The sequence below is a fragment of the Armigeres subalbatus genome, chromosome 3 (assembly GCF_024139115.2).
Source record: "Armigeres subalbatus isolate Guangzhou_Male chromosome 3, GZ_Asu_2, whole genome shotgun sequence".
Classification (NCBI taxonomy): Eukaryota; Metazoa; Arthropoda; class Insecta; order Diptera; family Culicidae; genus Armigeres; species Armigeres subalbatus.
Genome location: NC_085141.1, coordinates 16,979,429 through 17,006,816, shown reverse-complemented (window position 1 = coordinate 17,006,816; position 27,388 = coordinate 16,979,429). Strand labels below are relative to the sequence as shown.

The 27,388-nt window shown below is 41.3% G+C and overlaps 1 protein-coding gene across 7 annotated transcripts in view; it reads right to left on the bottom strand.

Annotated features, from left to right (window-relative positions):
* LOC134223105 (homeobox protein cut) overlaps positions 1–27,388 on the bottom strand; it is a 716,360-nt gene that overhangs the window by 25,289 nt on the left and 663,683 nt on the right. For 4 of the 7 annotated variants that reach the window (XM_062702236.1, XM_062702237.1, XM_062702239.1 and 1 more), the window contains 3 exons: positions 3,554–3,735; positions 2,998–3,119; positions 194–1,354 (listed from right to left, as the gene is read on the bottom strand). In XM_062702236.1, the coding sequence (XP_062558220.1) occupies positions 194–1,354; positions 2,998–3,119; positions 3,554–3,735 (1,465 nt within the window). Of the gene's footprint in view, positions 1–193; positions 1,355–2,997; positions 3,120–3,553; positions 3,736–3,801; positions 3,984–27,388 lie in introns of those variants that run through there. The other 3 variants (XM_062702238.1, XM_062702242.1, XM_062702241.1) reach the window with 2 other exon arrangements.

Sequence of the window (27,388 nt, the reverse complement as noted above, 5' to 3'; positions counted from 1 at the left end):
GGAGCAATTCCTAATGAAGATAATAATAAAAAATTATATAATAACAGTGGTCGGGTCGAGCAGTTCTTTTTGTTCCCGCGGGGTACGATGACTCAAGCAATAGTCTGGACTCGAATTCCGTTCGGATGCAGGCTGGGTAGCTGGAGAAGGATGGTCCCTAATATGAAAATTGATTGGTAATACGATGACTTACCTTTTTTCGGGATCAGCGACTTGAGCAACAAGACAGCGTTCTCGTCACACGCCCAGGCGTGCATTTTTCGGTAGCTGTCTCGGCCCTTTTCGGTGAGTTTGTCCCATGGCTTCGGCTTGGAGAGCAGTTCGGATACGGTTCCCTGTGATAGACCGAGGACGTATTTTGCAAACAACCGTTGCCCGATGTTGTGCACTGAGAGTAGTTCACGAACTCGCCGCGAGATGTGCAGGGTGTCCAGATTTTGATTGGCGTATTTGTCCATGTTGTAGCGAAGCATTTCCTGCAGTTTTGCTTCCATGGGATCTCCCTTGGGAATGAGTGAATCTCCAAGGCGTCCCGCCATCGATCCCGGAGGTAGTTGCAGATCTTCGGCAAACCGGAAGTGGCCTCGTTCTTGGAATTGGAAGGGTAGGCCTTGTATTAGGCCGGGGCCTGCATGCGACAGCGGTCCCAATGTATTGTTGTTGTCCTCCAGGGGACTCTTAGACATTCGCATTGGCGTGAATCCTCCACCGTTCATGTGTTCGTCGTGGCGGGAGGTGTCTTGTAGAATTGGTGTGCTAGCGCTAGAGGAGTTATCATGATGTGAGCTAGCTTTGTCCTGCTCGTGGTGGGTTAGATCTGTGGGAGGATGATGGTTCATTAGTAGCTGTGGATGGTTGCGAGCAGCTGCGGCGGCGGCAGCGGCTGCTGCGGCGGCTGCCAATCCCGGTGGGGGAGGTGGCAACTCCAAACCACGCCGCCAAGTGCTGACAATTTCTTCACCCAAAAACGAACCAAACTGTTCAACGTTTGCCAATGCAGGCGAAAGAAAGGAGTTGAGCTGAGCAAGACTGTTGCCACCGGTGGGAGTCGGGGTTGGGGTCGGGACAGCGGGACCCGACGGAGATGGTGGCACGTTAGTTGGACTCGAAGCCGGCCGGCTCGGAGCAGGGATGATATCGTTACTACTAGTGCTACTACTGTTGGTGACATTCTGACTGTTGATGTTGCAAGTGGTAGTGCTAGAGGTGGTGGTAGCAGTGCTATTGCTGATGCAATTAGGCGGCTCGTTACTAGCGTTACAAGCGTTACTAGCGTGAGGGGCGTTCGTAGCGGTGCTGCAGCTGCTCGTCGCTGGCGACGAAGCGGGCTTCGGCTGACCGCTCGATGGGGATCCTGTAACGAGGCACATACAAGAGCAAGAACAGGGGGAACACGTTAACAGGCTCCGCAATGTTCCAACGATACAACAAAAACTAAAAAGCACACATAGGCAACGGCCTCAGCAGAGCAGAAGTTGGACGGGTAGCGGAGGAGAGAGTGTGTAGAACATGTTTATTTTCCCATGAAATCGAACTGTATGAAGTGCGCGCGCGAGATTGAGATCGTAGAATAACAATAACAGAAGCCATAAATTTCAATAATTCCATCATCGACGACGACGTCGATGGCAGTAAGAGCGACTGAAGTGCTGAGCATGGTTCACTGGATTTCGCACCCACGCACACAGCATGCTTGGATGCACTCGAAACCGCGCCGAAGAAATTTGAATTCAATAAAGTCCCGAAAGATGTGACCGCGTTGCGCATTGTGCACCGGCTCGTCAAAATCCGGGTCTCCGATAAGATATTTTTAATTTGAAATTTTAATTAAAAACTGGTACCACAAATTGCAGTGGTGAGGCATCGGAAAATCAGATTTTCTCGATGCTGCTTTTTTTCCTCTTTCGACAATTCGATTCAGAACAAAACGCGCTGGTAGGAAGGGGGAGCAATAGCTGCGTCCAAACAATCGTCAGCTCTCCGTAAAATTTGATTTTATTATTATTGGAGCTTCGCTGCAGCAATCGGCGCTGACTGCGTGGGATTTTTCAGTGTTTAATTTAAAAAAGTTTTTTTTATTAATGTGAGAATGAAAGCCGCGCGGATGAACGAGTGTGAGTGCGTTCGTTTGATTCAGCTGGTGGGTGGTTGGGTAGGGAAAATCTGAAAACTAATAAAAGTGATACTCTAGTTTTCGAAGCTTCGAGATGAAGGTAGAGAGTGGTGGTGGTGGTGGTGATGATGATGATGATGAGAGTGTGTCGAAAGAGCAATGAAGGAATACAATAACAATAGCACTGCGAGGGCGCTGGGAATGCCTATAGGAGTAAGACACGGAGAAACGAGGTCAATCGTGTGTGATTGTCAAACTTTGATGGAACGTCAAACGCGACGCGTGAGTTTGCATCGGCGGGCGGTGAGGAACAGTTTGGAGGCAGTTTCTGTGTGAGTGAAAGAGTGAGCGGCAACAAAATGCAACACTGAAAATGCACGCTACGAAGACTGCGACGGCGGCGGTGCGCCAGCTGTTTGGGATCGATCTCAAAGTGTGGAAAGATACACGTCATTAACATGTAAACATAATTACGTCTAACGGCGCGAGGTTCCTCTTTCCAGCTCGAGCCGACGAGGCGCTTGGAAGAAATTTATTAGCCGCTGCACCAGCAGTGCTGCCAACTGCGACGGCGGACCTCCGACGCAGTTTGTTTACAAACAGCGGAGCGTAAAAAGCAGTCACTTAAACGGTTTGTTTGGAATTTCTCGGATGGTAAGTAATTTGTTATTGCAAGTAGATCAATAGCTTGCCGATTACATGACGCGTCGTTGAAGGTGGCGCTTCGAGGGCTGTAAAACCTAATGGCGCCACCGCCTCATATTCGTGTGTGCATTAAAACTGTTGCATGTTTATTGCCGCCGGTTCATGTTATCAGCTGTGTAAAATGGTCTGATTGTGATGCATTTTTAGATTGATTTATTAGCTAACGCTGGGTGGCTTACCTTCGGAGTTGGACGATTTGATCGCTTCGGTTTGAGCCGCCAGGGCTTTGGTGCGTTCCAGCAGCAGTTCCTGGAACTGCTTCGAGTCGTGCGGTGAGCTCAAATCCACCGATCGAAGTATGCTGTGGGCGGAGAGATGGATGAGGGAGGGCATTAGTCTAATGTTCGAAATCGCTGACCTACAGCCACTTTCATGCAGAATACGCTGACACATAAAGCACAGAATATGAGAAAACGGAAAATTGATAGATGAAGGGCAATTTTTCCCGCGCATACACGCGGTTTCATCTGCACGATTGTTTCCCCGTCAGAGGGGTTGCTCCGCGAGAAAAATAAATCTACAAAGGGGTGATCCCTTGTTTGCTTACCGAGAATCTGTTTTTTTGGCAAAAAACAAAAAAAACACATTTCGGGAAAGGTAACTCAATTTCGGCATCACGAATCACGACGTGATAGCGATTTACGCGGGGGATGTAATGAGATGCAAAAACGTGTCAGCTATAAAAGTGGGATTCCGGTTCGGGTGGCAGAAGGTTCCGGTTGGATCGATACTCACTTGTTTTCCTTCTTCAGATCGTCGAAATCGGACTCTTTTTCGATGCGGGACTCTAGCCGCACAATGTGTTGCCGCTTTTCTTCGAGGCGGTCCTCTAACCGCTGGATCTGCAGGTTGTGTGACTCCTGGATGTTAGCGATGGCCGTCCGAAGGCGAGCCACCTCCTCAAACAGGGCCGATATCTGTCAGGAGAGACGAGAAAGGACAAACGTTGCAGTTATAAGCTTGATTAATTATCGCTGACATACTGTCATATTCTCTAAGCCGGCGCCGCACCGAGAGGGAATTGACAGCTCACATACGCCGCCCGCGCCTTAGAAGCCACCATTGGCAGTGGCAGCATTTTCGAAATTAATTAATTTCCCGTCATGTCGTCTTATTGTAAATCTATTAAATAGTTATAAATATAAATCGTCTGTTTATTTGCGACTTTCTTGCGGTTGACGAAGACGGCAAGCAGGTCGATTCCCGGTCCCCACCCCTGCTCACTAGACAACTGTCAAATCGGAATTCAAATCACAGACGGCACTGACTTGTGCGTACATCGGTCGTTCGTTCTCCGACTGCCTTGCAATCGAATGCTTGGAATGCTAAATAAATCTTAGGCAGCAACCTCGTTCAATGACTGCTGTGTTAGCTTCCTATCCCTCCAAACCCTTTCCCCGCACGTACACGGATAAAAATAAAAAAACTAAATAGATTATATTCTAATCTAAAACTATATTCAGTCTATCCACTCATCGCAATGTTTAGGTGGACTATAAGCTGTGAATGATTAAAATGATTTTAATCTTTTGAGTGATTATCTTTCATTTAATCATATATATGATTTATGTCATTTTCTTCGGTGTTACCAAAACAAAAAGAAACAAAAAAATCAACGTTTTCATATTGAAGAAGAAGCATGTGGCTTTGAAAACTGTTTATTTACATTTTCATTTATATAATTTATTCGCAGTTTTAAAAATGGTTCGTCCCCAAAAATATATCCGTGCCATGCAGAATAGCATACGGTGGCGATTAGTAGAATCGGATTCAGAATAAACTAGCACTTGTTAAATAAAATTGGTTTCAGAATGGCACTGGCCTCCTGCAGCAGCCCCGTCACTTGTTCCCTCGCTTGTTGTATTGGCTGCCGGTTATCGTTTCACGGAATTAGGACGTTTTTCTATTGGGTATCAACCGAGTACTCCGAACTTCGGCGTTCGAAGCTCGCTCCGACGGTCCAGATAATAGAGATGAAATTCCATGTCGGCCATTATGTTTGCGGTTGGTGTGGCACCTGACCTTCGGGACCGAGTTGCAACTGAACTCTGTGAAACGAAAAAGAATGTCAATATTCTATGGAATCACTCGCAATAGGAAAAACTTACCTTTGCCAGCTCTTAAAACCCGGTGTAACAGCATAAAATGAAGGGTCCGTCGTCCGTGATTTTCCCTAACTTAATCACCACCGAACATGTTGAAACACAAACGGCGAACAACTTGAATGCAATTAAAAGATTTAATTTGAGAAAAACATTACAATGCATAGAATAAAAGCAAGCAAGCCTGATTTATAAGCTTTGAGAAGAATAAAATTGTAAAAATGTTGAAAAAGATTAAATAATAAGCTAAATAGCTTTTCCATTTTTCTCCGTGTAGGTATAGAGACGAAAACGTCAACCCGACTCCTCGCAACGGAGGCAAAGCATCAGTAACAAATTCACCTCCGATTCGATTCTGATCTGTTTCATTAATTTCCACGTTCAATCCTCCCGTTTGTCGCAAGTCTGCCGGGGCAACGAACACTGTTTCGAGTGTTTTCCGGAACCGAACGGGGGGAGAGGCGATAAATCAAAATTCTAAATAGGATACCGCAAATCCTTACACTGTCAGACACTTGAAGCAGCCGAAGGAGCAAGGCGAAAATTTCCTTTTAAATCGTTGCTCATTTTCAAACGGTGAATTTTCCAAACTATTTTCCCCCACCTCCACCCGCCAACCGGGTTCGGAAGATGTATGATGAGAAATTAATATCTCCAATTTTGATCTTGAGTTCGAAGTCGGTGGGGGTTGTGGTGGTTCGAAGGGTGGGGGGTAGGAATCTGCTTCCCGTTTAGTCAACTTTTCAGTTGAATTCCTTCGAATTGAAGCCAAAACAAAGCAGCCCTCAATCAGAAGAAAGTTGCTCTGATGAAAGTATTTCCGTTCTGCGGTAACAATTGATCGTCCGTGGGTGAGAATTTGAGGGGGCTCGGAGCGCGTGAATCAAAGCTGGCGGGAAGGAAACTAATTTCGGCAATTCTCAAACTCGTTCACTCAGACACAGTTCCAGTGTGGTGAAATCAGAACGGAACATAGAAAACTCATCAAATTTTATTAATAACTTTCGGTCGTCGTTACCCGCAGTGATTTTTCTGTTCTGTGTTCGGCCGTGGTGGGAGGGCGCAGGAAAATCGATTCCTTTGGCAGACCCTACCGCGGGCGGGCGCAGCACCCGAACTTCCAGTTCACATTTTTGCGTTTGACAAATGACAATAATGGTAAAAGCGTGCGGAGTGGTGTTCTGCTTCGCCTTTTTTTCGGGTCCTTCCGAATACAACAAGCGAAATAATAGTAATCATCGCGAAATAAAACCGCCGGGTGGGAGTGTGTATGTGCGCGCTGCGAGGGGGGGTAGGATACTGACCGCGTGGAGCTAATGACGACCGCAATAATGGCTCCTGCTGAGGCTGTTGCTGCAGACCAGAGCAGGCATAAAGAAAAAGGACATAATTTTTCAATTTCGGCGATCGTTTCGGATTCCTACCCCTTCTTTTGTTATCAAATGGCATCGGGCATCGTATACAGAAAGCGTGGATGAATAAGGGACAGAGGGGGGAGGGGGCGAGGATACTTACAATAATGGCTCTCAGGATGATGGCTGCCCGGTAGCCGTGCGGAATCTACATATATTCATAAATAGGGTATAGATTATTTTTTTCGGTTCCATTTTTTTGTGTGTTTGTTCTCGCTAAAATATTTGCGTGGATCGTGGGAAGGGATCTAAGCCACAAAAGTGCTCTCAATGGACAACGGCGGCATTGACAGTAGTCGCGCGCTCTTGTACCACATTTTTATTGTTTGAGATGTGATCAGGACTCGAAAAAAGGGAAAGGACACGGACGTTTGTTGTGGTTTTGGCATTTTTTTTTTCTACAGTTCGGGAGTTGAGTGTAGTGTGGGAGCAAACATTCAGGCGTTTGATCGTAAAATTCTTGTACATCGATAAGGGAACCTGCCGGGCGCAAAATGTGCATTTTTTTTGCCATTGAAAGGAACGACATCGTGCAGCGGAATTAATCAGGCTAATGACATCGAGTCAAGAACCTGGGTGGATCCGGTTGTCACCGTTAATGAGTGTATCAATTTCAATAGATTGATGGTTGAGCGTTGGCGGGAGGGATAAGAAATTATGACTGCTCGCGTACGTCATTTCCCTGGCCTGCTTCCGATGAATGGGACAAATCGTTAAAATTCAAGTGGTGGCAAAGTTTCAAGTGCTGTCTCTGCTTTTAATTACGGGCATGGCTTTTTTTTCCTATTCTATATCTCCACCGGTGCAGATCGATACAGATGGATACGGGTGCGGAGACTGTCTCTTCCGGCATTCGAACGCAATTACATTACCGAGTTGTAAATATACAAATAAATAATATTTTTCAATATTTTTCCCGCTGATGGTCGTCGCGCTCGTTTGACGCTGATGGCGGTGCTCGAGTTTTCCATCGTCGTCATCGTCGTCCTTGACTGGAAGGATGAGTGGTTGTCGTTCCGAGTCAAACTCGAGTCGACAGCTTGAGAGGAAGAGGTAACCACGAATTCGAGAATAATGTGATAGATAATCTTGATGATGCTGGCTGCTGCAGACATCATTGTACGCGCCGGGAAAAAGAGCGACCGAGCCCAGGAAAAAGCAGCACATGAAACAGAAAGTAACGGTCGACTGATTTGAAATGGTAATACTAAGAGGTATATATCATTTTTGGCTCTTCGCTTTTTCGGCAGGAGATGTCCTCGGCAGGCCAGGACCAGCATCTGCCCTATATGGGCCACAGCACAGAGGCCAAAAAAACATCAAGACTCATCAAGTAATATCTCTCGAAGCCTCTCATACCAGCCTCAACGGTGTATATTTATAAAATTTATATCTATTTACATACATCTAGGCGTTGCTGGTCCTTGTTGATGGTGGTGACCGACCGAGAACATGACACCGGAATTGGAACGACGACGTCGGCCAAGCCCGAGCCCAGGGCGAAATCCCTTCAGAAAAAGGATTATTTTTTCGCAGGAGACGACTCGCAACACATGGCCCTGGTCGCTTGCTCTCGGCTTATGAATTATGACCAATACTGCTGCTGCCATCGGCCGCAAAGACACAGTGTGTCCAACCCCCCGCATTCCACGCGACGTTCACACAATTTCCGAGTTGATCTGGATTAGAAACCTCAGCCTGGCGGGTTACGTAACCGTCAAAGTCGGAACTAAAAGGAATCCTGTGTCCATCACTTCATGTCCAGCAGTCGCCGAGGCGAGTGGATACCGAATAGTAATGAAAATAAATCGACACCACATCGTCGTCGTCCTTTTCGGCGTCCACGTGTTTACATTCGGCCCGGATCATAAATTAGTCAATATTTGCTTCGCCGCTACTCTTGACGCGAAGAACCACCCGGGCCCGGACCCGGTCTCATCAGCTGGCAATGATTAATCAAAAGTTACACTCCTGGGCGCCACCTCGCGTCACCGAGTAAGCATTCATTTGACAAATAATGAAAAATTGACATTTCGCATGAGGGTTACCAGAGTCGGGAGATGTAAGCCGTCGTCACTAGGAAAATGAAAAAGACGAATCATTATAATCGAAACGAATGGGGGGCACTCCGTCCGCTCGTCATCGTGGGAGACCCGTCACGTTTGGATCCGTCATCATTTGTCACAATTCGCGGCGGGGGGAGATTCGAATTCATGTACCTAATAATTATTATCGATTTTTTGTGAGTGAGCTTTGTTTGCTCATCGTTAGTCAGTTCGACACTGCTTTTTAACCTAATAAATGGCAAATATTTTCACAGATAGAATGTGGATCAGTGATATCAAAATAAACATGTGCTGTTCGTGCGCCAAGCACGGAAAGAGCTTTTTCCCCAACCCAAAAACAGTGAATTGGGAATGAAATTTAAATTTGGTGGCAGGGTCATTTGGCCGAAATCCATTTGGCCGAATGCTACTAGGCCGAAAGTTGTTTGGCCGAATAGACCATTAGGCCGAAAGTAATTTGGCCGAAAGGGTCATTTGGCCGAAAGGGTCATTTGGCCGAAAGGGTCATTTGGCCGAAAGGGTTGTTTAGCCGAAAGGGTCATTAGGTTGCAAGGGTCGTTTGGTCGAAAGGGTGATTTGCACGAAAGGATCATTAGGCCGAAACGGTAGGCATAGTGGCATTCGGCCAAACGACCCTTCCCCCCGGAATAGATCTTTTTATTCAATTGCTCTACTAATTTGGATCTTGGCCTGCTCGCCGTTTGAGTCGTTTGACCGAAAACCATTTGAAAAAAAGTTATCTCGTCGAATTCCGAACGTTTTTCTGAACGTTTGGTCCAGACGATTGTTATCCTGGAAACGGTTTTGCAGCACATGTCGTTTGGCCGAATGCGACATATGATCGAAAGAAACATACGCCCGAGCTGCTAACTTGGCAAAAAGCCTCTCTCGCCCTAATAGGTTATTTGCCCCAAAATCGTTTAGCCGAACAATAGTGAATGTGAAAAGTGTGAAGTGGATAATGATAACGAAGTGAGAAATAAGAAATGAGAAGTGCGACATTTCACCTCCAACTTCTCACTAATGAGATAACTTCTCATTTCTCTCTGCAAAACGTAAGAAGTGCGAAGTAAGAAATGAGAAATAAGAAGTGAGACACATACTTCTTACATTTTACTCCTCATTTTTCACTTCTTACAGTGAAAACCAAAAAGTTCGAAGTGAGAAGAGAGAATTGAAAAGTGAGAAATGCGGAGTTGAAAGTAAGACGTCTCACTTCTCATTTCACGTATATCTCATTCAACTTCTTATCTCTAGTTAATTACTTCTCAAGTCTATTTTCTCTCTTCTCACAATAAGAAGTGAGAAGTGAAAAGTAAGAAGTAAAAAATGAGATGTTTGATGTGAGATTTCTCTCTTCTATTTTGGCATTTTTTGGGAAGTGAGGAAGTAAGATGTTGGAAATGAGAAGTGAGAATTGTGACGTCTCACTTCTCATTTCTCATTTTTCACAATTAGAAGTGAAACGTCTTCTTTATTTCTCACTTCTCACTTCTCAATTATCATCAATCACTTTCACTTTTCACATTCAATATTGTTCGGTCGAGCAACATTTTTGGCACGATGAAAATTGTTCAGGGATGTCGAAAAGGCTTTTTGAAGCGAGTTAAGGTCAATGTCCGTGTGAAACTAGTAAATTATGATTTTTTCTATAAAATTAAAATAATTAAAAACTTTAGATTTTCAGTGTGGTTCGGTTAACAAATATTACCACTTAAGTCGTCTTCATCGAACTGGAATAACACAAAACTCTGTTGTAAAAAAATTCATATCTGTATCCTCATCATTGAGTTCGCTGCTTTTTTATCCGTTTCATCCATCCATTTCGTATTCCGGTTCCACGGAGTATGAGTATCATAATCCAAACATCGCGTAAAATCCGGTCGCCCCAAACCAGCGGAGTCTGGATGGACGGGCGCGTTCTTGGACACTAAAATCGACATGATTTCAATGGGAAGATTAAACAAGAAAGACTGCTGCGGGTAAGTGCCCAAACACAATGTGAACGGCAATGCGGCAGAACGGTAACGGCAAATTTCCAACACATGGAACTATATGGTGCAGCCCACAATGACGGCGCTGCGGCAAAAGTGACATTGTACTAAATCTCAGGAATTTAGAACTTGGCGGAACAGCAAAGCGGTAAACGTCAAACGTCCCAATCAAGATCAACGAATGAGAATGCCTGAGGTACTTTTTAAGATGATTTGTAAACAAATATATTTTTGCCTCAAAATCTGCTCACGAATGTATATATTTTCGAAGAAACAGCAATTCATGATGCCCTCCTTTTATTATACTAATAAAAGTGAAAATAATGACAACAATGTTACAAAAATAAACTGTTTGTGGCTATTTTGAACTGTCAGTATCGCCTTTGAACCGTTCACATTGTGGGTTGGTTAGCGGCAAAGCGGCAACGGCAGAACGGCAACGGCAGTTTTAGAACAATTCCACTCTGCCGCAGTTCCGTTCTGCCGCATTGCCGTTCACATTGTGTTCGGGCACTAACATCGGCGTGTTGAAGAACGGCGGGCGGTAGCGGTGTTCACACCGCTGGAAATCGCTTTTTTACGACCCACGAGCCCCACCGGCCCACCGAAGGATCCGCAGCCGGAAGTGGGCGAGCGAACGGACTTCCTACGGCGTCGTCAACGTCGCCGACGCCACCGTCGATGAAATCTCGATTTAAGTAATTCTCAGCTGTAGCGTCAATCTGTCAATCGGCGTGGGTTGAGCGGGCAGTGGATTGCTTGGCTGTGTAATCCTTTCTGATGGACGACGTCGCACCCAACCGACAGTTTTTTTTTCACAATCGGTGGGTGAAATACGATATGGCGAATATATATCATCTTTTTTGGTCGTTGCGAGTGGAAAACAAAAAAGAACACATGCAAACAGGACCTTTTTAGTGTCCGAAAAAAAAAACGGGTGGAAAATATGTATAAGTAATAATCATTAGAAAGAGGGAGCCAATGACAACCGAGAGTGGTAACTGCGGGACGCGTATTTCTTTTGTGTGTCCAAACACTCGAGCGAAAAAAAAGGAAACGAAAATAAAAGGCAGAGTGGAGCAACCCTTTTCGCCCGGTGTGGTTTCCCCAGAACCGTCGTCAGCCGCGCGGGATGTTTTTCTACATCACACAAGTAACATTATCGGGCATAAATTTGTGCTCGTATGAAGGGTCCGGCGCCTGCACGGTATGCAACACGCGCGCTCCACACTTATTGCCGCGTCCCCTGGTTGTGAAGGTTCGGGACATTTGTGGGACCGCGTAAACGCGCGCTTGCAGATAATATCTTAGATCCGTCATTGTGTCATATCAAGATCGGTGAAAAATTGCCTCCCACCCTGCCGCCACGAACCGGTTCCATTAGCGAAAATGCTTGTGGCTTTCTTCTGTTGCCGCTCGCTCGCACCACTCACTCACCCGGTTCCGTCTGATAATGGCTGTGCTGCGAGGCTGTGCCTCTCGCATCCCATCACCCTGAGAGGACTCATTATTGAAATGCATTTCCGTAATGGATTTATAGACGACATCGGTGAATGAAAATAGATAATAGCGATTTTTCTTGTTGTCTTCCCCCCCAGCCTCGGGCAACGGAACCGGATTCATCGACGTCAACGACGACAGAGCTGGTGGCGAAAGGGATTCACGTTAAGTGATATGAAAATTATTCGACAACGATTACCGTCAGCAGGGTGGAGGAAGATAAGGGTGATTAAAAGGGGTGTCCCCCCTCAGTCGAAGTAGGTCTTGTCCGAGAGATGAGGTGAGGCGGTCGCCATGGAGACAGTAACGGATGTAAGTCGAAACATTTGTAGGGTTCACTGAGCGTCCAACTATAAATCATAATCAAATTAGAGGGAAATTTTCGGGTACAGACGGAACCCCCTTCAATTAGGACCGGAAGAGTTGTGGTTGGACTATCTCGCAATCGAAGCGAATTGGGACCAAGCAGTAATTCATTTACAAGTTCAGGAGGAAACAATTTTTAACCGATAATAAAAGCTAGTTGTTGCGAAGCGGTGCGGACGGGAGGATCCTGATGGTTATCTGAGGGAATTTATTTTGTGGCACAAATTAAGGGTCGATGCAGACTTGAAAGTTCGACCATGTAAAGTTGGTCAAATTGTTTATGGATGTTTGTTTGTGTACAGTTTTTAAATTAGGTTTCAACGCAATTGGCCTCCCTATTGATATCCTTGTTTGGGACTCTCGCCAAAGGGATCAACATCGCTGAAATTCACTTTTCCGATTATCAATCGTCCGAAACTGATTGTGTTTCGCCCCGTTAAAAATCACGCTCTTCCATCGCCTTCCACCGCCGTTAAATTTGAATATTAATTGAAAAGCGATAATGCCAAGGCTTGGAGGATTTTTTTTCGCCATCAACCCAGCCGACGTCATTTTATCGCTTCGTTGCCCAAATTAAACAATTAAAGACACTCTTAATATCATTATTATTGTTTCGCCTTGCGGCCCCTTTTCCGGGATAGGAAAATTGATAGGTCGATTTTTTTCCCTTGTTCGGTTCGTCTCCCGGCTGGCGTCCATCAAAGTGTGCACCGCGTGTTTACATTCCGCTTTGGTTTTTAACGACGACGACGGCGGCGGCCCGGCATCGTGTGGTCGTCTTCGTGTGCGGTGTGACTTCCGTGATGCCTACCTTGAAGGCGCCAATCGAAAAGAAAGAAAGTCTATCGCTCTCCGCATTGAAGGAGTGTAAATAATGAGGATCCTTGCGCTCCTCTTGTCCAGTGGAGGGACGCGAAATTCTTGGAGCAAGTTAATTCGATTGAATCAGGCACTACTCCATTGACCGTTTCCACCATTTCCACCACCTTATTTCTTCCTTCGCCGTCGGTAATTGGGATTACACCCTATGGAACGTTGGAGGAAACAGGAGACGGATGGCAACCGTTCGAGGACCTCGAGGAGAGGGAATTAATCGAATAGCTTTGATGGTGAATTAAGTAGCCAATCTGAGAACGATATGCGGCGTGGCGGCGTGGGTCGTCCGACCAGTCCGAAGGAGGAAAAAAAAGCGTAGCAGATCTCAATGTCAAGCTTGAGCGAATTTTTAAATCGGCTAAAGGCGACAGATCCGGCCGGAAATGTAGGTACCGAGGAGGACCAAGCGTGACCGCTTGGAAGTTTATGTCCTTCTCGGGTAAGGACGATGCATCGGGGGAACGGGACACGAGGCGTCCAATTTCGCAGGATAATGATTATTGGATTAGAGATGATTATCGGAAGTGGTTCGAGGGGATCCGAGCGTTGGGGACACTTCATTGCAGGATTCAATTGAGCGTCCGGTGGTGGCGGGACACGCGAGTGTAGTTTAATGGGAAATTGAGTGAACGAGCGGAGATTGAGTTTTTTCCCTCGTTCGAGCATAGTCTGGAAAGTGAAGGCGGGGTGGCTAATTAAATTCAGTTGCCGACTAAATTTATTGCGGAGATTTTTTCGCTCATTTGCTTCATTTGATTTTTACGATGTTTCACTTAGTTGGGGCGAGGGTCGTTCTTGGTGCGGATGGATGCAACTGAGTGGACAAAAATTGTGGTCAACTGAGTTGGAGTGCGTAATACATCAAATTTTGATACGAACAAAATTGCTTCAGTACCATTTATTATAAAAAATATGGAAACTATTTTCAAAAGACGTTCCTTACAATAACTCCAAATTGAAGATTCTGTAATTTCAAACAGAGACTGTCGATTTTGTATTTTTACAGTGTACTCTTTGTTTCATTTTTGCGGTTCTAAAATTCATAACTAATAAGTCGTTGTCAATACCTGATACTTGACTATTTATTTTGAGTTTTTAAAACGCATGCAAATGTTACTTTGCAAGATAAAAATATTATTCTCAACTACAGTTATAATAAATTACATATGATTGGGGCAAGCATAGAAGATACAAGAATCGAAAAGGGACTTCCGCACTTCATCGTCCAAATTACAACCTTCTATCCAGTTCATTCAATTTATCATTTGGAATAATATTATTCCACCCTGGACAGCGTCACCACCCAGGAATAGTTTTTAAACCTTCCGAAAAGCAAATCAGACACCAACGAACGTTGGACGTTTTCGTTTTTCCCTTTCTGAACAAGAGCAAAATGTGGTTTGATTTTGTCCTCTGTCTCCGGACGCCCCTTCACCAAATCGTCAATGAACCTCTCGTTGGACGGACCGTTCCCCATCCCTGATTATAGTTTTCCCTTACTTCCCCCGAGCTTCGAATGGCGACACCCCCACCGCTTGCTTCTTGATTTATCATATTTAATAATAAAATAAATATCAAAAATGCACAAAGCGACACTGACTGACTGACTGAACGGGCTACGAAGTCATCCTACCACCGTCGTTCCAGCCGAGGATTGCTCTTTCGGTTTTTGGTTTTTCTGCGTCGTCGTTGTCGGGTCGTCCCGATGCGATGGGATGGGCAATCGAGCTGCTGCCATCATCCTCCCCCGTTCGAGATTCAAACGGACGTCGTCGATGTCATCTTCATCTCCGGAAAAAGTGACTAGTTTTGTCCGGGCGTCCCACCCCCATCGACCGTGTTCACTGTTCATAATCAAAGTTGATTTTTAAGGGAATACAAATTTTTCGGAATTTTGATTAAAAATATCTGTACCGACAACGACGACTAGGACCAGGACTAGAACGACCGGATAGTTGTATCTAGTGAATCCAAAAATCGACGTAGCCATGGGATGGGCGTCAAATTTTATGAATATAAAATGAAATATCCCTTTAGATGCACCGTTGCGTTGCGTTGGGGAAGCGAGACACGAAGAAAGAGTTTTCCCGGGGTGTAAAAATATCTTGGAGCCAAGTTTGAAAAACGAATAAAATTATCCCTCCGGAGTCGGGCTGAGTTGCGTTTCGAGTTCCTATCATTCGGCACAACAATGCGAGGTAATTAATGCAATTATGGGTTGAAAAGTTCTTCCACCTTTCGGGGATGGCGGCTTCCGAAGTACGACCCGGGCCCTCAAGTGTGGGGCTGAATTTGATTTTAATAAATTTTTGCAGCCACTTTTTCTGCCAGCCAGATTTTTCGAAGAGAGTGACGTCGCTTTTCCAGGTGACGTCTTTTCCGGCGTCGTGTCGAGAGACGCCACTCAAGCATAAATATGAATTTTGATGCGGTGAGAATGGTCTTCGCCTTCGTCTGAATCGGTTTCTGTATCGAATCGAGTACGTGTGTAAAGCCGTTCATTAAACATTCATAAAATTTCATCGCTCCCATTTGCCACCTTTCAACGCACACCCAACCACCAGCAACGCGTCTTGGTCGACGACGTCTTCGAATTGCAGACACTCGAGATTAGGCAACCGAACCGAACAGCCCTTTTCATCAGCCATTCAATCGAATTCAATAAATTAATTCAAGAGTATGTGATGTATCTGTTATAATTTATTAATAGAATTATTAAGTGACTCGAACTCGCTTTCGAACCAGCCCGGCAGCCTCTTGTACTGCCATCATCTCGCAATGAATGTAGGTTTCGTTTCGGTTCGCCCTCCTTCCGCCTCTCGGCCCGAAAACAGATAAGATTGGGAATGTGTGTAATTTCTCACTCCGGTCCCCTGCTCCGTCACTACACTCCTCTGCACTAAACTAGGCTTGCCACTCATTGAATTTATTGAAAGCCAGGAAATACTTCCGCTCCGTCGAGTTCGAGTTGAATTTTCGGCTGGCTCAGTACACCCAAAATCGCAGTGACACATTAATTTATTCAGAGCAGTAGTTTGTTGAATTTCAAACCTTATTATAATTACGTTTCATCTGGTATAAGAAAATGAAATATGAAGGAGATGAAATTGAAAACATTTCTGGAAATTCAATAGGTTTCGAAAAAAAATTAGATTAGAAAAAATAGGCTAAACAGCCTAAAAAATTTTCACTGGAATCTGATGTCAACATTCAAATCGAATTGAAATCCTGAAACTTGAATCCAAGCTTACACTCGCTTCCTGGGTCTAAATCAGAACAGCAGATCCATATGTAAGGTAAGTGGTGCCACTGCTGCAGCAACCGAAAATCGAATTCTGAAAGACGTCGCCGTAGTCATCGTCGTCGTCGTCGTCTTGATCGGCATCGTCGAGGACGTCTTCCAGAGTAGAGCTTTCCCCCAGCTGACGGAGTACGAGGCTTCCCGACTTTGCTGGGAATAGTCAAAGATAACACACAATAAAATTGAATATTAATTGAATGATAAATAATATTCCAATTGCTGGTGTTGCTGCGTTTGGTCGAAATTTGAATTTCAATACCGAGTTCAAGCCGAACCGAAGAGACTCGGTACCGGCGGCAGCGCGGCCGGTGGAACCCGAGTCGGTTCGAATCGGAATGAATTACTAAACCAATTTTGTGAAATATATGCACTGTGGTGTCTTTCGCTTGGCTCCGTCTCAGAAGCTGGAGTTGCTGTTTGTTTCGCAAAAGACCCTCACCCCGACCGAATTGGCAAATCTCTCACTCACTTTCTGTGTGGCTCGGTCGTTTGAGCGATTCCCATTCATACACGAGCAGCGGGTTCTATACCATCATCATCACACACACCGTATGGAATTGAATACTAAATTGATCGTTTCCTTATTTCGATAACTTGTTATATATTATTACACATATAAATTATGAGTAACAGCAGTGGCACAACGATTCAGTAGGTCTGACCCAATGATAGTTTGAGTGAGGTGGGAAGGGGTCCCGCAGTCATCATCGTCGTTGTCGTCGTCGTCGTCGTCACGATAATGCTCCACCGGCTGACTGGCTGTGATGTACCCTACGTGAAGTAACGAGTAGACACCAACCGGAGCAGTCCTCCGTCAGCGTGGATGCGATGCTGCTGCACACACTTTCCGACACAGTCGTCGTCCATACGTATGAGGAGATTATCATTCAGCTTGAATTGGTTCAGCACACAAACACTTGGTGGTGGGAAAATGCATTTATGTAAATCCAATGCTCCCTGCCCCGGCCAGCAGTCAGTTACTGCTGTGCTCCAGTTCAGGGGACTGAGGGGCTGCCTCGACAGTACCGTCGAGATGGCATTGTTAGGGTTGTTTGATTCCGGGCGGACCGGCGGGCGGATGACGGCGGACGGAAGGGGGACCCGAGGAGTTGTTCAATTCAATCGGTTTCAATTGAAATATGGGGGATTATTGTGACGGTTTTTCCCGGGTTTTAGTCATCATCGCGCCATCACCGGAATCAATTTTCCCGATTTCGATGTAATTAGATGGTCGCAATTGGATGACGCGTTTTGGCGATTTAGGTGAAGGTGAGTCGTGCTGGATGTGCGCAGCAGGAAATGATGGAGCATTTTTGGAAGTTTTCAGAATTTATGTTTCATACTGATGCTTGGTTTGCTTGTGGAGGATGGAAGTTCGCTGAGCTAGTGCATCACCAGCGGGGTTACACCGCAACAGGTGTACAGTAGTGATCAAAAATGTAATTTGAATTAATGAACGATAGACGATAGTTCAAAATCATTTTGATATGCATACCTATTTAGCGTTCTATAAAAAATAGAAGTTCAGATCTTCAATCTTTTGGGCAAAGGAAAAAGTCATTTATTTTCCTCTATTCTTAAGCAAGTAAATTAATAAAACGTTTCTGTCAGTTAAAAATTGCTTGAAAATGGATTGCGTTTGACATGAAATTTTTCCCATAAAGTATCTGATTCTATTAGACGTTATTTGCTTTAATATTTGTTACCATTTTTGACGAAGTCTGGTAGCAAAGAGTTTCCTGGATTTTTCTACATGATTGTGAAAATTAACACAGTTTTGATACTCATCAAAATTTCAATTTTATTGTTCATCTGGTAAAACGAAAGCTGCTGATACGAAATTTCCGACAATTATGTGCGATCTGTTTTAGGAAGCGGAATGAAAAAATTGTTTTGTCAAAAAAATCGTTCCCTGAATTCATTTCTTAACAGCAAATTCATAGTTCATGTTTTGAATCGGTGAGTTCATTCTATTCCTTTCTCTTATCTTGAACATGTCGTTTTTTCAATACTTTTTGGCGATTAAGAAGGATAGTCGTGCTCGATTTTCTGAACATATGTTTGTTTGTTTGCTTGCACAGATTGCAAGTTCGCTGAGGTAGGTACCGCCACAACAGACATTTAGTCATGTTTAAAAATGAGATCAATGAGCTTTTATTTTAAAGATGGTAATCCATAAACTGTGTACCAAGAAAAATTTAAGGTCCACCTATTTTTCAGGACAGAGAAAAAAAAATCGTTTTTCTTTATCTAAGTTAAGTAAAAATTTTCTCCCACAGGGTATCTGTTTCTTTTGAATGTTATTATCTTCATTAAAAATCACTGCGTTATCTACATGACAATAAATCAATCATGGAAAATCAAGGAATTTAGAAAATAAAATCTGTCAGATAATGCAGATTTCTTAAATATTTGGTAAATAGAAAAATTGACATAGTGGATTTTTTCCAATTTTCCTAAGTCGTGAGATTTGAATTCTTAATTGTCTTGAGTAAGATTTGTCCAAAATGACGTTTACACGAATGACATTTAGTCGAAAGGACATTTCGTCGAAGGGACATTTAGTCGAATGGACATTTAGTCAAAAGGACATGTAGTCTAACCGATATTTGGTCGAATGGACATTAAGTCGAAAGAACATTTAGTCGAAAGAACATTTAGTCGAAAGAACATTTAGTCGAAAGAACATTTAGTTGGAAGCAGATTTAGTCGAATGGAAATTTAGTCAAATGGACATTTAGTCGGATATAAAAAGGATTGGATTAGAAATAAAAATACTTATGATACTGATGATGAAATACCCTCTATTCAATTTTTCGGCACATGGTCAAAAATCAATGTCATCAATGTTATTTTTCTAATACTTCATAGTAGTCGGCTTTGGAACTAGGGACAGAAAAAGTCACTTCAACTACACTCAAACAGTTGACATCCAACACACTATCAAGTCGCCAGTCCTTTTCAAATTTGAATGTGCGAAAAAATAGTGCATGAACAGCAGCAAGCGCTGAATCTCGGTGTCAGCATTGTTGTGTGCGATGTCAAAATGGATCTCAAAAAAAGAATACCATTTCATACTTCAGTGCATGGATTTAACATTTAGAAGTCAGATTTTCAAAAGATATGCATTTGTTTAGTATATAATGTGAATTAATCATTTCTCATCGGTGCAAATCAATCACAAATCAATTATTTTTTTACGTTCGATTATCACTCGGCTATTGAGGATCAGGAGGCAAATTTGGTATGGAAGTTTGACAGCAAGCTGCGAGATATTCGTGCATGCATTGCCGAGCGTCTGATCAAAACAAACACGAGTCAATGACGAAGCTGCCCTAAGTAAAACGAAGATTCCGTCCTTGTTTGGAACATTTCGTTGATTGGTCATTTGGTCGAATGGACATGGTTTTCTTATTCTTTTCATTGATACTTTTTCATTCACTCAATATTTATACAATAGTTAGTTCAGTCTAAAATTGTCCTCCAATATTAATTCGTTAATTATTGGCCGAGAAACTAAATTTCGGCCGAATAGTCGAACCATCATTCGACTCAATTTATTTTGACCAGGTGGTATAGATTCATCGTAGTCGGTTAGAGTGGTTAGCCAAAGTCAATGTTCAGTCGGGAATATTAACCGTTTTCGTGTTTTTTTTCCTTTTTATGTACTCATCATTCTTTGGACAATTTAGGAGCAACTAGAAACACCGCAAAAAAAACATTTTTTTTAAAATTTACTTGTCATCAGGCGAGTTCGAACAAATGTCCAAATGTCCATTCAACGTAGTGTCCTTTCGACCAAACGGCATTCGACCAAATGTCTTACGTCGCAAGTGGACTAAAAATTCATTTTCGACTAAATGTCCCTTCGACCAAATGTCTAGTCGGCGTAATGTCCTTTGTGCCGAACGTCATTCGACTAAATATCATAACATAAATATCATAACTAAATATCGACGAAATGTCTTTCGACGAAATGGTATAGATTTGTCCAAAATAGCGACGACATGGATGATGGACAGACGCATCCAATTTTCGTATAATGGCTACCGTTGATACCACTTTTGACAAAGCCTTGTAGCAATGAATTTCCAGTTCTTTATCAATTGGTCTCAACAAGGAAAAAATTGTAAAAATTACTGATGCTTCGCGATAGTTACGAAAAATTATTTCTGATTCGTTTGCCTTTGTCTTACAAAATAGCTTTCAAAGTTCTTTGATTTTCGACAGTGTTCTGCTTTAGGATGCGAAATGAAAAATCGTTCTGTAAAAAAAAAAAAACGATCCATGCGATCCATTTCATAATCGCAAAACAATGGTTTGTGTGGTAGCGTTTTGAATCTAAATACTCGTTGAATCGGTGAGTTCGTTCTATTTATTTCTCTTTTTTATATTTGTTCATATTATATTTTTTAAAACATGAAATCAGTTCATTCCGCTTCAACTAACTTTAATCCAGTATGTTCCTTACCGAAATACAGTTTATGGTCTCTATTCGATGCTTGAGCTGACGAAAATTGAACATGCAGCAACACGATAATATGATTTTTTTTAGTCTACGCAACTCTAAGCAAATTGTCAGGATTTCAATTTAATTGTGTGACATTCTGTGAAAAATGACTGTTGATTCGTGGAAGGGCTGTCGATTTCAAATTGTATTCGTCTCACAAAACAATCAAAACATTGAATTTATTTTAGGATGCGGTCGACGAAAACAATCTGAAATCACGTCTTTTAAGTACGAAGGGTCGGTTCACCCAATCTATAATTTTGTTCTATTTACATATAAAAATATGTCCATGACTTCATGACGCCATATGCCTTGTTTAAATACTCGGAATCAATTTATTCTGTTTCAACAATCTATGAGCCAGCCTATTTCTTACCGAAATGCAGTTCATAGGCTCTATCCGATGACTAAACTTACAACGTTGAGTCACAAGCAGCTAATTATTTATAATAAAATAAGACTATTTTTAGTTCACATAATTCCAATAAAAATGTTCGTAAAAAATCTTCAAGTAAAGTATTTTATTAATTTCAAATAATAAATAATCGTTTCTGCTTTCTAAAGCTGTATCTAGAATCTCTTTTAAAGAATGCTATGTACATTATTTTTAACCTAGGGTAAAGGTAGCAAGATAAAAAAATAGTTGGACAGGCTGCGTTCCCAAAATTTGTTATAGAACAGCAACCAGTCTTCAACAGTTTGTGTACTGATGTTTCGACGTTGACGCCATTTAAAACATTTAGCACCTGATTGCATTTTAAATCTCAGAAGGCGATAACAATCGTGCGAAAAATCATCCGAACTCACGACTCATTAGTATGAAAAATTTGGTGAGCTCGTTCTATTCATTTATTTCTTTTACTATATGAGGTTATGGCTTTCAGTCTTCTTATGCTCAAAAACGGGTTTTACGGCATAACAAGACTGAAAGCCATAACCTCAAATCTTTTACTATATTATATTTTTTTCCCGTCCACAAAAAAACTGTTAGTCAATACAATCTTTTGAAAACTTTGATGAACGTTTATTTTTTATCAACGATCAAGAGACAGAAGAATATTTTTTGAACCATATTATACAGAAATGCGAAATAATCTGAATCTTAACATGCTTCACTATCCAGTATCTTGTGCTCAGTAATGGCGACGTAATTTTGACATTCAAGAGGTAGAAAACATTGGAACTCATCGTGGTCAACATTGTTTTAGCCGATTGGAGTTCCAAAAGAAAATCGTTAAAAAATCAACAAGAGTAGCGCAGATCAGCAGGTTCGATCATTATTGGTCTATGTGTTCAAGAAGCAAAACGCCTTATTTAAAAACGTGGAAATATTTCTTTTTACTTCATAAGGCTATGAGCCCGTATATCTATTACCGAAATGTAGTCCATAGGCTCTATCCGATAATTGTGCTGATGAAGTTGAGTGATAAGCAAGTAGTAATTATCCATGATGATAGGATCGGTTCTAGTGTATAGAATTCTGATGAAAATTAATCGTAAAAATTCTGTGAAATAAGTTTTTTTTAGCAAGTTGATTTTGAATCGTTTCTGTTTTCTCAAAGAGCGCTTGAAATATTTTTTTTTTCTGAAAATCAAGTGCAATTTGTTTCATGCAAGTAATTTGTAGCAAATATTGAGAACAAAAATCCGTCAAACTAGTCAGGTTCCGTGTTTCCGAATTCGTTTTTCGAGCAGCAAAGAAACCGTAAATATTTTGAATCTCAATGCAAACGCAATTCAAAACGTACTTTACCTGGTAATATTTGAAAAGACAGGAACACCGTCTTCGACCAGAGGTCGTACAGACTGAACACTTAACACCTAGCATGAGACAACGGACAGGACACATCCCAAGTAACATTTTAAGTTTTATAACGCTCTTGAAGACCATAATTTACTCTACAAGAGTGTTATAAAACCAATATAAAACCAAAATGTTACTAGGGATAACACCCAGTGGACCAGTAGAGAATCAAAGTTTTTTCGAAAAAATTTCTCTATACCAGGGCGGGAATCGAACCCACACTCCACAGCACATGCGCTTATGCGATTGACGTCGCTAACCGCACGAAGCTCACAAATATGAGAAGACGATAAAAAAGGTGCGGAAAATCACTTTTGTGAAGATTTGGTGAGCTCGTTCTATTAATTGCTTTCTTTATTATTATTTTTTAAAACAATTTATCAGCAATAATCCGTTAGTCAGTAGGTTACTTAACAACATACATCTTACGGCCTCTATTCGCTTCTTTCGCTGGAGATGACCACACAGTCATTACTGAAAACGTTGAATGTTGCTATCGGCGATCAAGAGACAAAACAAGATTTTTTATCTGAATCTTTTCATGTTTCACAATATCAAAACAGAAACCTTTTAACCAGGCATCGCAAACCTTTCCATCATTCGATCTTCTGAGTAATATTTTCACTCAGTATACAAAATACAATGTTCGTCATGGAGAAATCTATTTTTATGACAGGATCGGTTCTAGTTTACAGAATTCTGATGAAAATTAATCGCAAAAATTCTGTGAAACAAGTTTTTTGGCAAGTCGATTTTGAATCGTTTCTGTATTTTAAAACTGCGATTAAAACATTTGTCTGAAAATCAAGTGCAGTTTTTGTATGCAAGTAGTTTGTAGTGAAAATTGAAAACACCAATCTATCAAACTCAGGTCAGGTTCCGTTTTCCGAATTCATTTTTCGAGTAGCAAAGAAACCGTTCATGTGTTAATATTTCGAATCTCAATGCAGACATGAATTGCGTCATTCAATATTCTTCACCTGGTTACATTTTAAATTCCAGAAGACGATGAAAAATGTTCGGAAAATCAGTCCTTTGAAGATTTGGTGAGCTCGTTCTATCAATTCCTTTCTTCTCACTTTTTTCAGCAATTTATCAGCAACAAGCCGTAAGTCACTTGACAACATGCATCTTACGGCTTCTATTCAGTTCTTTCGCTCACAAATTCAAAAAAAAATTCTTTCGCTGATGGTGAAAACACGGTCATCACTGAAAACGTTGACTGTTTCTGACTTTGTTCAACAATGTTCGTAATGGAGAAATCTATTTTTACTTTGTAACGTCAATAAATATTGAGCAGTGCTATCAGAATAAGAGTTGTGTCATGGGATCGGTGTTGAGAAATGAATCCAAATGTGATTATTGTTCGGTTCTAGTTTACAGAATTGTGATGAAAATAATCGCAAAAAATCAGTGATACAAGTTTTTTGGCAAATCGATTTTGAATCGTTTCTTCATTTTAAAACAGCGTTTAAAATATTTTTCTGAAAATCAAGCGCAATTTTTTTTATTGCAAGTAGTTTGTAGCGAAAATTGAAAACACCAATCTATCAAACTATCAAACTCAAAATTTGTTTTTCGATCAGCAAAGAAAACGTTTATGAGTTAATATTTTGAATCTCACTGCAGACGCAATTCAAAACATGCTTAACCTGGTAACATTTTAAATTCCAGAAGACGATAAAAAACGTTCGAAAAATCTCTGTTACGAAGATTTGGTGAGCTCGTTCTATTAATTTAATTCTTCTTATTTTTTTCAGCAATTTATCAGCAACAAACCGTAACTCGGGTACTTATTTAAAAGGACGTATGTGATTTTGTTAACAAAGATTCAAACGTCGATTTGTCCGATCTGAAGGCCCTCCCATGCAAACCATCACCACAGACAGATAGGAGAAGGCTTCGGCTACCTGTTGGTGGTGTTGGTTTGCCTGGGAGTGCTATCAGATTGGACAAATCGATGTTTGAATCTTAGCTTACAAAATCACATACGTCCTTTTGAGAAAGTACCCGAGATATATTACTTAACAACATGCATCATAAGGCCTCTTTTTAGTTCTTTCGCTGGGGCTGGTGATATTTTTGTCAGTCTCATTCAGAAATATCAGTTTCACAACAATAAAATCAAAAACCTCAGAACCAGGCTTGGCAAACCTTTCCATCATTTGATCTTCTAAGTAATCTTTCCACTCAGTATTCAAAATACAATGTTCGTCATTGACTCATTGAGTAATCTATTTCTATTTTGCAACGTGAATAAATATTGAGCAGCGATATCAGAATAAGAGTTGAGAAAGAACAATTCTGTGTCATAGGATCGGTGTTGAGAAATGACATCGAATGGGTTTATTATTAGTCATAGCCTATTTCCAATTTGCTAAGAACTTCATTCAAAAAATATTTACAACTTCGGATTTCTGATGTTACATGTCCACAATCTTATAGCTTTACCTAATTGATCATAATTCTAAATACAGAGTGTAGGACATGTTCGCCATCATCGCAAAAATGGTCACGAAATGTAATGACGTTAATGTCATTTCACACTCATTTGATACTCACACTGCCGATTTTTGATTTTGATCAATGACCTGGTAGACAAAGCTGAAGGAAACTGAAGGCGTTATAATCGTTCATGAAAAAGGTCAGAATTGTAAATAACGATTCGAAAGGTGATTGGCAAATTAATCAGATGACACCGAAATGATATTTCCACTGCTTGGGACACATTTGTTGATAACTTTTAATCAAGAGTTGTTAACAGTCTAGAACTGTTTGATGAATTTCGATCGCTTTAGTGACATTATGGCTTCTTTTAACGGGAATTGGGATTGCTGGAAGTCTGAAATCAGTGGCGTAAGAACCAAATTTATATCAAGTGACAAAAATGTCATGATATTTCCTTTCCTTTTTGTAATTTCTCACATCTCACACTTCACATTTAGAGCAATGATCTGACACACTTGTGGAATTGTTTGGGCGTTTTAGGTAACTTTTGGAAAAAGTTATTTAGTTTGCTAATCACATTTTCCCATGACACCGAGGTGACATTTCTCAACACTGATCGGATCATTATCAAATGCCTCTGAAGACAATATATTTTCAGAGCAGTGTTTGATCTGGGATAAAGTCTTTGCACTAACAAAGATAACGTTCCGAGCTCAGGTGATATTGCATTGTCAGCGTGAAGCTATATTCTGTGGATGGGCATAAAAAAACATATTTGTCTAAATATTCATCCGAACATTCATAACAAAGAATAAATCGTTGCAAAAATGTCATATCTGACACATATTTGATGAGAAATTTTGCTAATTCCTCAGTTATTATTATCAAATAAATATTTTCATCATATTTTTACACGATTTCTTGATGAAAATTTCGAATCCGTATCAAAGCTAAGTGATGAATTGGCAAGCATTTTTTTTCTAATAGGATACCTTCAATAGCGAAAAACAAAAAAAAATCTATGATCATATTGTTGCATTTGCGATACACAAATAACTCCTGTGGGAAGCTTTTGCATGGTACGAACAGATGAACAATCAGACAACCAATCCACCAATGTACTTTTTTTCTTTATGAGAATTGAAAACACTTCTGGCAATTTTAAATATTCCTCCATATCACATCATGGCTGTTAAAATTATTGTTTCAAGAATCAATACGTGGAAATAGTATTCGTATAGTTCGGAACAAGGTCACCAGCTTTTGTTTTGTTGTTTCAGTCGGTTCTTTGACTTATTTACGGTAAACTTGCTCAAACATCCCATTATTTTTAAAGGTTCTAGCTATTTCAAAAATCGGAAATAAAAAACAGGAAAAATGCTGTAGTGTGAATCGACTTAGATAATTGGCCTGATGTTGGTTCAAAATCAGGCTAATGTCAGGCCAAAATTACATTGCATGCAACGTTTTTTTTTTTTCGATTTTTTGTTTTATATTTTAAAAATAGTTGGAGGCGTCAAAAAATATCTTTTCTTTTAGAAAGTTAACCTTCAATACGTTAAAGAATCGATTGAATGAATTCAAATTTTTGGCTCGAAAATTGCTCAACAAAATATTTTGACGCAATTGAAATTTGCAACCCATACCAGAACCAATCGAAAACAACCTGCTCTGATGCAGCACGAATTTAATATGAATTGTATTGCGATTGTTTAAACTCTTAATGAATAAATACAATCTGTGGAAAAAAATCGTACAGAGCACTGGTACTATAAGCAGATTGAAAAGAATGGTTCTCTAAACAAAATTGCTTGCGTTTGATTTCAGTTGAGTTTTTTTGTACTTAAATAAATGGGAATAAGACAAGTTCCGACGGTGCGGTTTCTTAGCCAATGCTGAACATTTAGAAAATCTGTATTGTTTTATATGTCCACATGGGTTTTTGGACAAGATAGACCGTAATTAATCAGCGGTGAAATACAATCACTTTTGCAATTCCTAATTCCGTCGCACTTATCAACACAAAGTAATTCGAGATGGTTTCGAACAAAACTGCCATAAATGTGATTTTTTTTTAGAAAAGTCTTTCGTTCTCAGAGCAAACTATTTTTTTTTCAAATTAAATTAATAGTCACAGTCTTAGCCAAACGAAGACTCTTTTTATTTGCTTGTTAGCAACCCTATTTTTGCT